At 44.3% G+C, this 16,959-nt stretch overlaps 1 protein-coding gene across 1 annotated transcript in view; it reads left to right on the top strand.

The window, feature by feature from the left end:
- Positions 1-16,959, top strand: part of ACAP1 (ArfGAP with coiled-coil, ankyrin repeat and PH domains 1) — a 292,765-nt gene that overhangs the window by 57,304 nt on the left and 218,502 nt on the right. The window contains exon 6 of the mRNA XM_063449848.1: positions 2,717-2,900. Coding sequence (XP_063305918.1) covers positions 2,717-2,900 — 184 coding nt within the window. The remainder of the gene's footprint in view (positions 1-2,716; positions 2,901-16,959) is intronic.

Here is a 16,959-nt window from a genome sequence, read left to right as displayed (position 1 = left end):
CAATACTTTTGCCGAACGCCACCTCGTTCGTATAAATCTGGGCAAAGCTAAGTGGTCCTGGAAGTCCCAGCGGTGTTCGGGAGTTAGAGTGTCCGAAAATAGTTCCAGACACTCGATGATCAAACACCGCTGAACGCGTTCGACAAAACAAGATGGCCGCCGCCACGTGTTCGTACATGCGAATGGACAGCCACCCAGTGAACCACTTAGAATGCTTGCGGTTTGCGGTCTGGCACAGAGTCAAGAGGGTAATTGGCGGCACACTCCTGGGCTGGTGGTCTCTCTTTCGGCTGTTTGTTCGTTCATACGAATGGGTTAGCATTGTCATTCGTTTTCCCATTCGTATGTTTAAATATAACAATGGTAACAAATCCAGGGGTTTACAATGTTTCAAGTCTGTTGGCCAGGCAATAACAGGGGTATCTTTCGTGGAGTTCTGACTAATATCAATGTATGTTATGAGAGTTTGAAATATTGTTTATTTTCTGTACCTGGGAGATAATGTAATTAAAGAGTCTCCAACAAGGTCCACCAGTGGAAAACCCCTGGAATGTAATTACGGAAACCCCCCTTGCATGGGGAGTTGCAAAAAAGCCAGCTGTGGCAGAATAAAAAGGAGTTCCCACTGGAAGGCTATTCCAGATGTCTACTACCCTTTCTATATCACAGTTACTGCTTCCACTGGAAGGCTATTCCAGGTATCTACTACCCTTTCTATATCACAGTTACTGCTTCCACTGGAAGGCTGTTCCAGGTATCTACTACCCTTTCTATATCACTGTTACTGCTCTCACTGGAAGGCTATTCCAGGTATCTACTACCCTTTCTATATCGCTGTTACTTCTTCCACTGGAAGGCTATTGCCGGTATCTACTACCCTTTCTATATCACTGTTACTGCTCTCACTGGAAGGCTATTCCAGATATCTACTACCCTTTCTATATCACAGTTACTGCTTCCACTGGAAGGCTATTCCAGATATCTACTACCCTTTCTATATCACAGTTACTTCTTCCACTGGAAGGCTATTCCAGATATCTACTACTCTTTCTATATCGCTGTTACTTCTTCCACTGGAAGGCTATTGCCGGTATCCAGTGGAAGCGGTAACAGAGATACCTCTGTTACCGCTTCCACTGGAAGGCTATTCCAGGTATCTACTACCCTTTCTATATCACCGTTACTGCTCCCACTGGGAGGCTATTCCAGGTATCTACTACCCTTTCTATATCACTGTTACCGCTCCCACTGGAAGGCTATTCCAGGTATCTACTACCCTTTCTATATCACCGTTACTGCTCCCACTGGAAGGCTATTCCAGGTATCTACTACCCTTTCTATATCACTGTTACTGCTCCCACTGGAAGGCTATTCCAGGTATCTACTACCCTTTCTATATCACTGTTACTGCTCCCACTGGAAGGCTATTCCAGGTATCTACTACCCTTTCTATATCGCTGTTACTGCTCCCACTGGAAGGCTATTCCAGATATCTACTACCCTTTCTATATCACAGTTACTGCTTCCACTGGAAGGCTATTCCAGGTATCTACTACCCTTTCTAAATCACCGTTACTGCTCCCACTGGGAGGCTGTTCCAGGTATCTACTACCCTTTCTGTATCACTGTTACTGCTCCCACTGGAAGGCTATTCCAGGTCTCTACTACTCTTTCTAAATCACCGTTACTGCTCCCACTGGAAGGCTATTCCAGATATCTACTACCCTTTCTATATCACAGTTACTTCTTCCACTGGAAGGCTATTCCAGATATCTACTACTCTTTCTATATCGCTGTTACTTCTTCCACTGGAAGGCTATTGCCGGTATCCAGTGGAAGCGGTAACAGAGATACCTCTGTTACCGCTTCCACTGGAAGGCTATTCCAGGTATCTACTACCCTTTCTATATCACCGTTACTGCTCCCACTGGGAGGCTATTCCAGGTATCTACTACCCTTTCTATATCACTGTTACCGCTCCCACTGGAAGGCTATTCCAGGTATCTACTACCCTTTCTATATCACCGTTACTGCTCCCACTGGAAGGCTATTCCAGGTATCTACTACCCTTTCTATATCACTGTTACTGCTCCCACTGGAAGGCTATTCCAGGTATCTACTACCCTTTCTATATCACTGTTACTGCTCCCACTGGAAGGCTATTCCAGGTATCTACTACCCTTTCTATATCACTGTTACTGCTCCCACTGGAAGGCTATTCCAGGTATCTACTACCCTTTCTATATCACAGTTACTGCTTCCACTGGAAGGCTATTCCAGGTATCTACTACCCTTTATATATCGCTGTTACTTCTTCCACTGGAAGGCTATTGCCGGTATCTACTACCCTTTCTATATCACTGTTACTGCTCTCACTGGAAGGCTATTCCATGTATCTACTACCCTTTCTATATCACTGTTACTGCTCCCACTGGAAGGCTATTCCAGGTATCTACTACCCTTTCTATATCACTGTTACTGCTCCCACTGGAAGGCTATTCCAGGTATCTACTACCCTTTCTAAATCACCGTTACTGCTCCCACTGGGAGGCTGTTCCAGGTATCTACTACCCTTTCTGTATCACTGTTACTGCTCCCACTGGAAGGCTATTCCAGGTCTCTACTACTCTTTCTAAATCACCATTAGTCTGGAAAGCTGTAACAAATTGTATCTAAAAGACTGCATGACATACTGTTTTTTTAATCTTCGGTCTAGAGACCTGAGGTCGTTCCGTGACAGCCGTAAAGAAGTCGAGCGCTGCCGGGAAGGTCTTGAGAGTGCACTGCATCACAATGCAGAATTATCACGCAAGAAAGTCCAGGAAGTGCAGGATGCCGCAAACTCTGTCCAAGCATCTCGCAAAACCTTCCGTGAGCGAGCACTGGAGTACGCCTTACAGGTGAGTGCTTTACCTCATTCTCTTGGCTTGTGGTAATATCGTGCGGCTTCGTCTCATTCCCTCCTACTGCACGGGAAACGGATCCGTGATTCCTCTACATATCTGCGTGGGAATGGAACATGCCAGATTTAATGCACACACTACTGGAGAGATTTACCAAACTAGGAATTGAAGAGAATTCAAACACTTTACATTATTGACCGAAAATAGCGGGACTGGAAAAATCTCAAAATGACTTTTGATTTCAGTTCGGTTTCTGGCCTAAAATTTAAAAATTCACTTTAAAATCTCCTGGAATTGCCATTTGATTTTTCTAAATTGACCGAATGATTTATCTACACAAGGTTCTGTTAAAGTCTATGGAAAATGTTTAGAACAGTATTGAAATATCTGACCTAAATTAGGAAAGAAACGAGCCACGGAGGCAGGAAAACTCATTAAAACCAATCCTAAATAATATACAAAGATATAATAATATATCAAGCTGTAATAACACACTGAGCTGTAATAACACACCGAGCTGTAATAATACACTGAGCTGTAATAACACACTGAGCTGTAATAACACACCGAGCTGTAATAACACACCGAGCTGTAATAACACACCGAGCTGTAATAACACACTGAGCTGTAATAACACACTGAGCTGTAATAACACACTGAGCTGTAATAACACACTGAGCTGTAATAACACACTGAGCTGTAATAATACACTGAGCTGTAATAATACAATAAGCTGTAATAACACACTGAGCTGTAATACATTACAATAAGCTGTAATAACACACTGAGCTGTAATAACACACTGAGCTGTAATAATACACTGAGCTGTAATAACACACTGAGCTGTAATAATACACTGAGCTGTAATAACACACTGAGCAGTAATAATACAATAAGCTGTAATAACACACTGAGCTGTAATAATACACTGAGCTGTAATAATACACTGAGCTGTAATAATACACTGAGCTGTAATAACACACTGAGCTGTAATAACACACTGAGCTGTAATAATACACTGAGCTGTAATAACACACTGAGCTGTAATAATACACTGAGCTGTAATAACACACTGAGCTGTAATAATACACTGAGCTGTAATAACACAGTAAGCTGTAATAACACACTGAGCTGTAATAACACACTGAGCTGTAATAACACACTGAGCTGTAATAATACACTGAGCTGTAATACATTACAATAAGCTGTAATAACACACTGAGCTGTAATACATTACAATAAGCTGTAATAACACACTGAGCTGTAATACATTACAATAAGCTGTAATAACACACTGAGCTGTAATACATTACAATAAGCTGTAATAACACACTGAGCTGTAATACATTACAATAAGCTGTAATAACACACTGAGCTGTAATACATTACAATAAGCTGTAATAACACACTGAGCTGTAATACATTACAATAAGCTGTAATAACACACTGAGCTGTAATAACACACTGAGCTGTAATACATTACAATAAGCTGTATAACACACTGAGCTGTAATACATTACAATAAGCTGTAATGACACACTGAGCTGTAATACATTACAATAAGCTGTAATAACACACTGAGCTGTAATACATTACAATAAGCTGTAATAACACACTGAGCTGTAATACATTACAATAAGCTGTAATAATACACTGAGCTGTAATACATTACAATAAGCTGTAATAACACACTGAACTGTAATACATTACAATAAGCTGTAATAACACACTGAGCTGTAATACATTACAATAAGCTGTAATAACACACTGAGCTGTAATACATTACAATAAGCTGTAATAACACACTGAGCTGTAATACATTACAATAAGCTGTAATAACACACTGAGCTGTAATACATTACAATAAGCTGTAATAACACACTGAGCTGTAATACATTACAATAAGCTGTAATAACACACTGAGCTGTAATACATTACAATAAGCTGTAATAACACACTGAGCTGTAATACATTACAATAAGCTGTAATAACACACTGAGCTGTAATAACACACTGAGCTGTAATACATTACAATAAGCTGTAATGATACACTGAGCTGTAATACATTACAATAAGCTGTAATAACACACTGAGCTGTAATACATTACAATAAGCTGTAATGATACATTGAGCTGTAATACATTACAATAAGCTGTAATAACACACTGAGCTGTAATAACACACTGAGCTGTAATAACACACTGAGCTGTAATACATTACAATAAGCTGTAATAACACACTGAGCTGTAATAACACACTGAGCTGTAATAACACACTGAGCTGTAATACATTACAATAAGCTGTAATAACACACTGAGCTGTAATACATTACAATAAGCTGTAATAACACACTGAGCTGTAATACATTACAATAAGCTGTAATAACACACTGAGCTGTAATACATTACAATAAGCTGTAATGATACATTGAGCTGTAATACATTACAATAAGCTGTAATAACACACTGAGCTGTAATACATTACAATAAGCTGTAATGATACATTGAGCTGTAATGAAACACTGAGTTGGAACAATACATAGTTACATAGTTACCTAGTTATATAGTTACATAGTTATATAGTTACCTAGTTATATAGTTACATAGTTATATAGTTACATAGTTACATAGTTACATAGCTGAACAGAGACTTGCGTCCATCAAGTTCAGCCTTCCTCACATTTGTTTTTTGCTGTTGATCCAAAAGAAGGTGTAACGGACCGTTTCAGCCAAAAAGGGGAAAAATGCGTTTAGGCGATAATCCCCTTTTCCATAGACCAGCAGCTACCATAAGCATCAACTTCCCGAACTCCCAAACTGCACGAATTCACCAACTCTCGAACAGCAGACACACGAACCCTGGAAGCAGCCGAACAGGAAAAGCAATATGGACAGCTTACACTCCTGGCAGTCGGCATACAGTCCCCTTCCCCCCAAGAAAGAGACACACTCCAGCTTCAGGGTTAAACAGCAACTCATTTACTCAGGGCTACCTGCCCAGTATTTATGCAGGTCTCCCACCTGGTGGACACTCCCCTAGGGGACCAAATGGAAGACTGTAACAAAGGACAGACATAAACCAATTACAGACACACAGCAGTAAACATTCCCACAATGCATCCTGGTTTCCTCTCTTCTGCCCTGGAGATAATTGTAGAGGTAATCCAATTACCTCTCAGGACAAAGACAAGACTCCATTACACATGTGGGGATCTAAATACAGTATTATGCTTTAAAATATATGAAGTCACTTTTATTCCACCCAACACAGACATGTTACATATCCCCAGATAGCTCAGGTCTGGGTGCACATTATTAAGTGACTGGCACCCAGACTACACGAATACAGTTTAATCGCCATGGAGCCAAAGTCTTTAATCACCCAAATAGGCTCCATGGTATAGCTATCTGGGTTACTACAATTCCCATAGAAATACCGAATTCCAGTGTTCGGTTAACCTTGTACGATAGGACCCAGGCGACAGACGGCTCAGCGGTGTTCGTGCAATTAAGTGTCCGTTTATAGTTCCATAGAATTCTCGCCGAACACCGCTGGTCTTTCGCACGATTAAAATGGCCGCTACCTCGTGGTCGGCAAACGAACAAAGGCCACCCAGCGTTCACCAATTAAGCTGCGGTTAACCGCAGCTTCTGGGCGGTTAATTGACGGCACACTCCATCTCCTAGGTGGTCCCTCATACGGTAGTTTGTTCGGTAGCTGGAATCTACTGAACACCCCGGCTGAAAGGCACAAATATGCCTTTCTGCAGGTAAAATAAAGCTTTTTAAAGTCTGGTCCATAGTCCAAAGGAAGCAGGCGAGCAACCAGGCTTCTCCAGCCCATAGTGGCGAGGTTGGTTTCGCCACACTTCTCCCCTTTACCAACTAGACTAACAGGGTACCTGACCTCCTGCCGGTCAGTGCCCTGGTTAGTCCAGCAACCCACCCACAAAACACAACTATTAGTACAGCCCCCCCACAATAACTGGGTACTACACCTGAAAAAATTACAAACTTGTCCAGGTCCAGGTGTCTCACCATGACTGTGTGGGGAACAGTTAGGCTGCCTTGGTGGGTTGCTGAGGGGGCAGAGACCAGCGGTATTCTGTCCTGGTGCCAGCACTACCACGGAAGTAGTCTGGTTGGAGCCTGGTTGCTGGAGACTGACTGTCTCCCCTTTAGGTGCATAGCTCGGCTGCCAGAGGGGGAGACCGACTGTCTCCCCTTTGGATACATCGCTCTGTGGCTGGGGGACAGGACCGACCGTCCCTACCCCTTGGGCTGTAAGTACAGAGACTACGGTACCATCTGCACAGTCGTGGGGCTTAACATCTCCCCTTGGTGGGTTAGGCTGCCGCTGGAGAGAGGGTGTAACACGCTCCTCCCTCTGGACGGTAAACTGCCGCTGGGGAGAGGGGGTAGCAGGCTCCTCTCCCTGCCACTCTCTCTGCTGGTGGAAAGGGGGACCAGCTGTCTCCCCTTTCATTCTCTTGTCCGGCTGCTGGGGTGCGAGACTGACTGTCTCTGCTCCCGGCAGGACACACTGCCGCCGGGGAGGATGGACGACACCATCAGCTCCCTGGGGTACACACTGCCGCTGGGGAGGGAGGACGCTGCTCTCCTCTCCCTTCGCTTCACACTGCCTTCTTGGCATATCACTTTGCTGCTGGGGGGCAGGAACAACAACCTCTGCCCCCTGTAACTCAGCCTGCCGCTGGGGAGGAAGGACTGCACCTTCGGCTCCCTGGGACACACACGGCTGCTGGGGAGGATGGACGACACCATCAGCTCCCTGGGGCACACACGGCCGCTGGGGAGGGAGGACGCTGCTCTCCTCTCCCTTCACTTCACACTGCCTTCTTGGCATCTCACTTTGCTGCTGGGGGGCAGGAACAACAACCTCTGCCCCCTGTAACTCAGCCTGCCGCTGGGGAGGAAGGACTGCACCTTCGGCTCCCTTGGACACACACGGCTGCTGGGGAGGATGGACGACACCATCAGCTCCCTGGGCCACACATTGCCGCTGGGGAGGGAGGTCTGCAAACCCCCTGGCCCGCTCTGATTCCCACGGCAAGTACTCTCGCACTGCTTGCTTCACACGCTGCACTCTATATTCTGAGGGGTTGGGTCCGCATAAAGCCAGTATCTTGGTGACCTCTCTGTCATACGCCTCTTGAGTGTAGCTGGGTGCCATGCTTGCTCTGCTGCAGTTGGTTCCTTGTAGATAGGGGCGCTGTACGGGTACTGGCGTTGCCCTCACTTTGTAATCCAGGAATGGTGTTGTCTGTAGCTGTCCCTCTGGTTGTAGGAACGATCCCGCCGCTTGCCACCAATTGTAACGGACCGTTTCAGCCAAAAAGGGGAAAAATGCGTTTAGGCGATAATCCCCTTTTCCATAGACCAGCAGCTACCATAAGCATCAACTTCCCGAACTCCCAAACTGCACGAATTCACCAACTCTCGAACAGCAGACACACGAACCCTGGAAGCAGCCGAACAGGAAAAGCAATATGGACAGCTTACACTCCTGGCAGTCGGCATACAGTCCCCTTCCCCCCAAGAAAGAGACACACTCCAGCTTCAGGGTTAAACAGCAACTCATTTACTCAGGGCTACCTGCCCAGTATTTATGCAGGTCTCCCACCTGGTGGACACTCCCCTAGGGGACCAAATGGAAGACTGTAACAAAGGACAGACATAAACCAATTACAGACACACAGCAGTAAACATTCCCACAATGCATCCTGGTTTCCTCTCTTCTGCCCTGGAGATAATTGTAGAGGTAATCCAATTACCTCTCAGGACAAAGACAAGACTCCATTACACATGTGGGGATCTAAATACAGTATTATGCTTTAAAATATATGAAGTCACTTTTATTCCTCCCAACACAGACATGTTACATATCCCCAGATAGCTCAGGTCTGGGTGCACATTATTAAGTGACTGGCACCCAGACTACACGAATACAGTTTAATCGCCATGGAGCCAAAGTCTTTAATCACCCAAATAGGCTCCATGGTATAGCTATCTGGGTTACTACAATTCCCATAGAAATACCGAATTCCAGTGTTCGGTTAACCTTGTACGATAGGACCCAGGCGACAGACGGCTCAGCGGTGTTCGTGCAATTAAGTGTCCGTTTATAGTTCCATAGAATTCTCGCCGAACACCGCTGGTCTTTCGCACGATTAAAATGGCCGCTACCTCGTGGTCGGCAAACGAACAAAGGCCACCCAGCGTTCACCAATTAAGCTGCGGTTAACCGCAGCTTCTGGGCGGTTAATTGACGGCACACTCCATCTCCTAGGTGGTCCCTCATACGGTAGTTTGTTCGGTAGCTGGAATCTACTGAACACCCCGGCTGAAAGGCACAAATATGCCTTTCTGCAGGTAAAATAAAGCTTTTTAAAGTCTGGTCCATAGTCCAAAGGAAGCAGGCGAGCAACCAGGCTTCTCCAGCCCATAGTGGCGAGGTTGGTTTCGCCACAGAAGGCAAAAAAAAAAAACAGTTTGAAGCACTTCCAATTTTGCAACAAGCTAGGAAAAAAATCCTTCTTGACCCCAGAATGGCAGTCAGATTTATCCTTGGATCAAGCAGTTATTACCCTACACTGAAAGATTATATCCTTGAATATTCTGTTTTTGCAAGTATGCATCTAGTAGCTGTTTGAACATCTGTACAGACTCTGATAAAACCACTTCTTCAGGCAGAGAATTCCACATCCTAATTGTTCTTACAGTAAAAAAAACCTTTCCTTTGCCTTAGACGAAATCTTCTTTCTTCCAGTCTAAACGCATGGCCTCGTGTCCTATGTAAAGTCCGGTTTGTGAATAGATTTCCACACAATGGTTTGTATTGGCCACAAATATATTTGTATAATGTTATCATATCCACTCTCACAACGAGATAAGCTGTACAATAAGCTGCAATAATACAGTAAGCTGTAATAATACACCGAGCTGTAATGCAATAAGCTGTGTGATCCTGTATTGCAAATAGCGCAGTCCTCTAGGGTATAAACATGCGCAGTCTTGTAGTATTAACATAGAAACATAGAATGTGACGGCAGATAAGAACCATTCGGCCCATCTAGTCTGCCCAATTTTCTAAATACTTTCATTAGTCTCTGGCCTTATCTTACAGTTAGGATAGCCTTATGCCTATCCCACGCATGCTTAAACTACCTCACTGTGTTAACCTCTACCACTTCAGCTGGAAGGCTATTCCATACATCCACTACCCTCTCAGTAAAGTAATACTTCCTGATATTATTTTTAAACCTTTGCCCCTCTAATTTAAGACTATGTCCTCTTGTTGTGGTAGTTTTTCTTCTTTTAAATATAGTCTCCTCCTTTACTGTGTTGATTCCCTTTATGTATTTAAATGTTTCTATCATATCCCCCCTATCTCGTCTTTCCTCCAAGCTATACATGTTAAGATCCTTTACCTTTCCTGGTAAGTTTTATCCTGCAATCCATGAACCAGTTTAGTAGCCCTTCTCTGAACTCTCTCTAAGGTATCAATATCCTTCTGAAGATACGGTCTCCAGTACTGTGTACAGTACTCCAAGTGAGGTCTCACCAGTGTTCTATACAATGGCATGAGCACTTCCCTCTTTCTACTGCTAATACCTCTCCCTATACAACCAAGCATTCTGCTAGCATTTCCTGCTGCTCTATTACATTGTCTGCCTACCTTTAAGTCATCAGAAATAATCACCCCTAAATCCCTTTCCTCAGATGTTGAGGTTAGGACTCTATCAAATATTCTGTACTCTGCCCTTGGGTGTTTAGATGCATTATCTTGCACTTATCCACATTAAATGTCAGTTGCCACAACTCTGACCATTTTTCTAGTTTACCTAAATCATTAGCCATTTGGCTTATCCCTCCTGAAACATGTATGTACGTAGTGGGGAATCGCAATGCAGCATAATAACAAAACCAACCCAATTCACACAAATAATGACAGACGGGGGCGGGGCCTGACCGCCATGCAGACAAGTCGCACATAGTGAGAGCTCCTGGAGAAATTTCTTAAAACCTCAAAATTAACGAATATCCACACGAGAGATCAAGAAAAAACTCTGTTGGAGCACCTCTACAAGCACGGGAGACAGCTTTTTAAGGCATCCCACTGAATTACCGGAGGTCGCACCCTGAAGCCTCTTTGGGCCTACTTGTGAGCGCAGCCGAGAGGATACGGCCGGTCCTCCGGCTGCCTACACTGCTGTGGTACATAAAGGTGAGAGAGACCCCCGTTTCCCCCCCTGCCGTTGAGGGACATCACGGCACCCGCACAAGCGAGAAAAGCCCGCCGAGAGGCACCAGACCGCAGAGACGAAGCTAAAATGGCCGCCCATCGTAAGCCCAAGAAACGGAGCACACACGCCCAACATGCCGCAAACCCTCTACTGGAGCTCGATCGGCTCTGCGCGAGCCTCTGGGCAATGCTGTGGGACCGTGGGATGGCTCGCAAACTGGCAGTCAAGCTAGTGGCCACGTGGATCCGGCCTAAGACCCGTCGCCTCCACTACAGGCACCCCCCGCAAGCACCCAGAAAGGCCGCCATGACACGTAAAGGCCAGCGACCCCAAGGGCGGGACAGGATGCCTGGTGTAACGGACCGTTTCACTTACAAGAGGATAAAACCCAGTTTAGGCGATAATCCCCTTTCCAGATGCACAGGCAGCTACGGCAAACACCATTCTCCCGACTGGAACCACACGAACACTGGAACAGCTGAACAAGAAAAGCAGACATCGGCTTACACTCCTGGCAGTCAGCAAACAATCCCATTCCCCCAAAGACCGAGACGACACATCGCTTTGAGGGTAAAACAAGAACTCTAGACTGGGACACCCAGTCTGGCTTTTATTACCAACTCACACATACAGGCCACACCCAGGGGGAGGCATAAAAGAACCAATGACATAGATGTTACCTCCCACACATTCCCTCCCCTTAGGGTGACACATAATCCCATTATGCATACAGAGTAAAATATACTTTTACACAACTTTCATAACTTTAAAACCATACATCACATTCACATAAAAATACATATCCACAATCAATCCATTCAGGGGAACAACATATTCAAAAATGGCATGAATCCGACCAGGGGTTCAAAAGTTACTAAAAGTATCTTTTGGGCCTTGGCTTGCAGCATGGCACAATCTGGCCCAAACAGAAGTAAAACATCCCCCACAATGCATCCCGGCTTCCTCCCTTCTGCCCTGGAGATAATTGGAGAAGTAATCCAATTATCTAGGACTAGAGTCAGACTCCATTAACCACATGGTTGCAAAAAGACAGTAAAAGACATAAAATTACATACTGATACATTTAACACATAAAACACACATTTCTACATATCCCCAGTTTAACTGAACACATAAATACCTACATAATATTTAAGACAGTATTACTGTGATATGTTACAAAGTCTTAAAGGGACATTAGTCCCAAAAGTCCCAATATGTCCATCGCTGATTTTAAAGGGCCAGTAGCAGCAATATAAATTATTACATGCCCAAATATAGTGTTTATAGAGCAATATGTCCATGGGCCGTAGTCGCAGGGCAGGAGGCTAGCAGCCAGGCCTCTCCAGTTCACAGTGGCGAAGCTGGTTTCGCCACACCTGGCTACTTGAACAAACACACGGGCACACACACACAGGTGAGCGAAACCGCGAAACCTGGCCCCCACACAAGCCACTCACCTGATCCGGGAGCCGGTGCACGGCACAGCTCATATCCTCCACTTCACACCACAGCTGCAAAGCAAGAAGCCGCAAAGCTGCACACTCCACTGAATACAGAGAGTGCTCATCCCCGGTCCAGAGGTGCCCCTGAGACGCACACCGCAGGCAAGATACAAATCACGGCAATGGGCATAGGCTAAAGGGACTACCTCGATGCCCCCTGAGCGAGCACGCCACAATGGGGACAGTCAACAACCACCGGTCTCTCCTGCCAGCCCCCATCTTAAGGGACAATACTAGACTGACATTTCACTTTTTACTTTACAATCGATAAACAGCCTCCCCATTACCTAGCTTGTTTAGTAACAAGCCTGACCGTGCTTTTATGCAATATGCTTAAATGTGTACGACTGCAATAATAGCCAGACATGTTTTTGTTATCGTGATATATTTCTCTCCTTATCAGCTATCAGACATAGAAATCTTAGCCTGTTCTAACACTGGCAAATGATAGCAATGTTATGCTTATTGATTTTCCCTTTTATTTTTAAAATCAAATAGTCAAGCTAGCACATTTATATATTTCCACCTACTTTCTTTTGGAGTTCTGTTCATCTGGTCCCCCCAGATTCCATGCCATACAGGGCGCTGAAGGGGACTGGGTATACGTATGATTCTAATGTATTAGCTAATTGCATATACTTCTACTCTATGCCCGATATATATATGTGTCCACATACCCATTGGCTTGCCCCTTGACAGCATGCACCTGGCGGGGACTCTTACTCATAAAGTAGCCTGCTCATATGCTTTTCACACACTACCATTGAACCATAGCCTCCTACTCTGCTGACCACATCTTACAATAGGATGTTTTTCATGTTTAGTAAGAATTCATAGTAAGCGTGATTTCCTGCCTACATGTAGCTCAATATTCAGAACCAACATATCTATACATTAAGCTTACTAGTCCTATATACCAACATATCTTTTCAAGCTTGTCCAGCCTGCAATTTACACTGTGTTGGTTTCTGTTGGAATTATTACCTTTGCCTCCCAGCTACTAACCATATAGATTTAGCTTAACGCAACATGCAATCACGTATACTATGCCTAGGCAGACTAGACGCACGTCTCACCACATTGCTAAACAGGTTGCCGTGTACTTACCTAAACAGCTTTGTTCACATAAGGTTACTATCTGCCTTGTTTCACCATTTTGTCGATCCTTGACTAATCTTACCTAACAAGACCATATGCCATACCAGCATGATCAATCTGATGTTATTCTAATGTTAAACTATACCCTTTATAAAAACAAAAAGTGCTGTTCATCTGACATGTAATATATGCTGCTGGATAATCTTCAATGTTGCCAATTGCAATGTCTATGTAAACCTGTAAGTTAATGCAAAGCACTACAAAAATAAAGAATAAAAAAAATAAAAAAAATAATGACAGACAACATAGTATGGATGAAACAGGCCACAGCATGTATTATACGATATGATAATTACAGTATAACACATCCATCATTTATTTTAAAATTCTCTTTTATTTGATATAACCAAAACGTAAAAACATAAATAACCATAACTTAAAGGACCACTATAGGCACTGTGGGAGGGTCAGAGAGGCTTTTTATGTTAGTAATAGACTGGAGTGCTGAGTGTAACGGATTACCTGGCACCCTGACTGGGTACCTCCGTTGAAGGATGCTCCCTGCGCTTACAGAGGGCTCCAATCGCTCTGCCAGACACCACAACCACCGTAGACCCCACGAACGCAGCTTGGTTGGGGTCTCGCCGTCTCCTACCCACCCTGGACCTACGACAAGGCTCCAGGTTCCAGTGGGTGAACCTCTCCTCCAAGAGAGTGAAGCAGGAACAAGCTCTTACAAGAGCTTAGAAGTGATTATCCAAGGGAGCATGCAGAGCATAGCAATCTCTTGTAGTGATATAGCAATTCCCCCAATAAGAGACAGGACTTTACATTGAGGGTGAAGTAGAACTCTGATGTTTAATGGCACACACTCTGCTTTTATGCAGTGCTGCCCTGCAAGGGAGACGCCCACAGGCAAATAGGCATTAACCAATCAGATAATGGTTACATCCCACATATTCCCTCCCCTCTGCTTGAGAGATAATTGAGTTTCTCACTGTATCTCCTCAATTATCTCCAAGCTAAAACGTATACATTTTTATAAATTTTTACAACTATACATTCAATCTTCATAAAAAAACACATATTATTAATCAGCATACTTGAAATATGAACATACTCAAAAATCATGCAAATCCTTACATTAGTTCAAAAGTTAGTTGGAAGTCCTTTGTGACCAACCGCAGGCACATTTTCCTGCCCAAAACAGTTCCATAGATTTGGGCTGTGCGGTCGGTCAATTTCACACTGAAAAAACGACTAAGTCCCATTCGAACGTGCGTTCGAATCTTCGAACAGGACTTAGTCTCTGTGGCTGAAAACTCGGTGCAGGAGAAGGTAAGGGTCAGCGGTGTTCGTTGAAATGTGTAGCCGATTTCAGTTCCATGGATTTGGCTACACATACCGCTGACCTCGTTCGAATGAACAAAGATGGCCGCTGCCACGTGTTCGTTTGTCGATTGGCGGCCACTTCGACTACTTCGGCTGTATCCGAAGTGCCAATTTAAAGTTGCAACACTGCTCCAAAGTAATTAAAGGGCCATGAACAGCATTATAAAAATCCATTATGCCCAAATACAGTTCTTAAAGGGTCAGTAACCGTATAATATTAGTCCATAAGCCCCAACTCAGTTCCTTAACCCCTTAACGACGAGTGACGGACGAGGTCCGTCACACGGGGGAATGCGTTAATGACGAGTGACGGACCTCGTCCGTCACGCGTTAAAATTAACGCCGCGATCGCGCAGTGCCGGCGATCGCGGGGTTAATGCTGTTGCTGGGTCCCTCCGAGTCAGGGGCAGACCGGCAGCAGCAAATCCGGATATCCCAGCCCATGTGATCGCTGTGATAGCCAGTCACAGCGGTCACAATGCTGCTGGGATATCTGATCCGCCTCCCTCCACCTCGTGTGGGTTTGTGAAGTGGAGAGAGACGGATCGGTGCTACATTGTGTCCCTGATTTATTGCAGAGTTATACTTAAGTATAAAATTCACTTTTGTGGAGTTAAAAAAAAAATTAACCCTTTCCCTGCTGCTTGATCACTGCTAGCAGTGATCAATATACAGGTCACAGTACTCTACTGTGATCTATTTTTTTTTTTTAACTTTCAAGGGTTAATTTTTAGGTTTTTTGTAACCCTAAGGGGTTAAATTTTATTATTTGATTTTATTAATTTGTGATTTAGTTATTTTGGTGGGTGGAATTTAGTGGGAATTAGGGTATAAAAAAAAAATATTTTTTTTTTTTTTGTTAGAGTTTTGTTAGCTGTGTTAGCTGTATTAACAATGTTTAGAAAGTATAGCGCGGAGGAGGCTTATGCCCTGTTAGCGGCAGACTCAGAGGCGACTGACACTGCCTCAGAGAGTGAAGCAGGGAGTGACGCAGGGGATGCAGGGGACATGGACTATGTGCCAGATACTGCAGGACCATCAGGAGAAATCGACGATTCCCCTAATGCTGACCATGGCGCAGATGACTGGGTACCCCCTAATAATTTTTCCCCAGACATCCCAGTGTTTACAGGCAATCCTGGCATACAGGCGGACCTGTCTGCCTATAGTGCGCTGGATGTTATGCAGCTGTTCTTGGGGGATGAGATTTTTGGGGAGATAGTCACCCAGACTAATCTCTATGCGGAGCAATATCTGGCACGCAATCCAGACTCTCTTATCTCTAGGAAAGAGAGATGGTACCCAACCAGTGTGCCAGAATTTAAACAATTCTGGGCACTGACCATGTTAATGGGGCTAATTAAAAAGCCCACAATTAGGATGTATTGGGCTAAACATCCTATTTGCAATACTCCTATTTTTGCCGAGACAATGACAAGGGAAAGATATGAAGACATACTAAGATTTATGCACTTTAGTGATAACAACAAGTGCCCCCCAAAAGGTGATCCGCAGTATGATCTTCTTTACAAACTACGCCCTTTAATTGCCCACTTTAACAGTAAATTTGCCGCTATATATACCCCCAATAAAAACATTTCCATTGACGAGTCCCTAATGAAGTTTAAGGGAAGACTGGGGTTTAGACAATATATCCCATCCAAAAGATCCCGATATGGGATCAAATTTTATAAACTATGTGAAAGTGGCAGTGGCTACGTATACACCTTCCGTGTATACGAAGGAAGGGATAGCCACCTTGATCCCCCAGGTTGCCCAGATACAGTAGGGACAA

Source organism: Pelobates fuscus, chromosome 3 (genome assembly GCF_036172605.1).
Source record: "Pelobates fuscus isolate aPelFus1 chromosome 3, aPelFus1.pri, whole genome shotgun sequence".
Classification (NCBI taxonomy): Eukaryota; Metazoa; Chordata; class Amphibia; order Anura; family Pelobatidae; genus Pelobates; species Pelobates fuscus.
The sequence above is the reverse complement of the archived record's forward strand: the minus strand, read 5'-3'. Positions and strand labels throughout refer to the sequence as shown.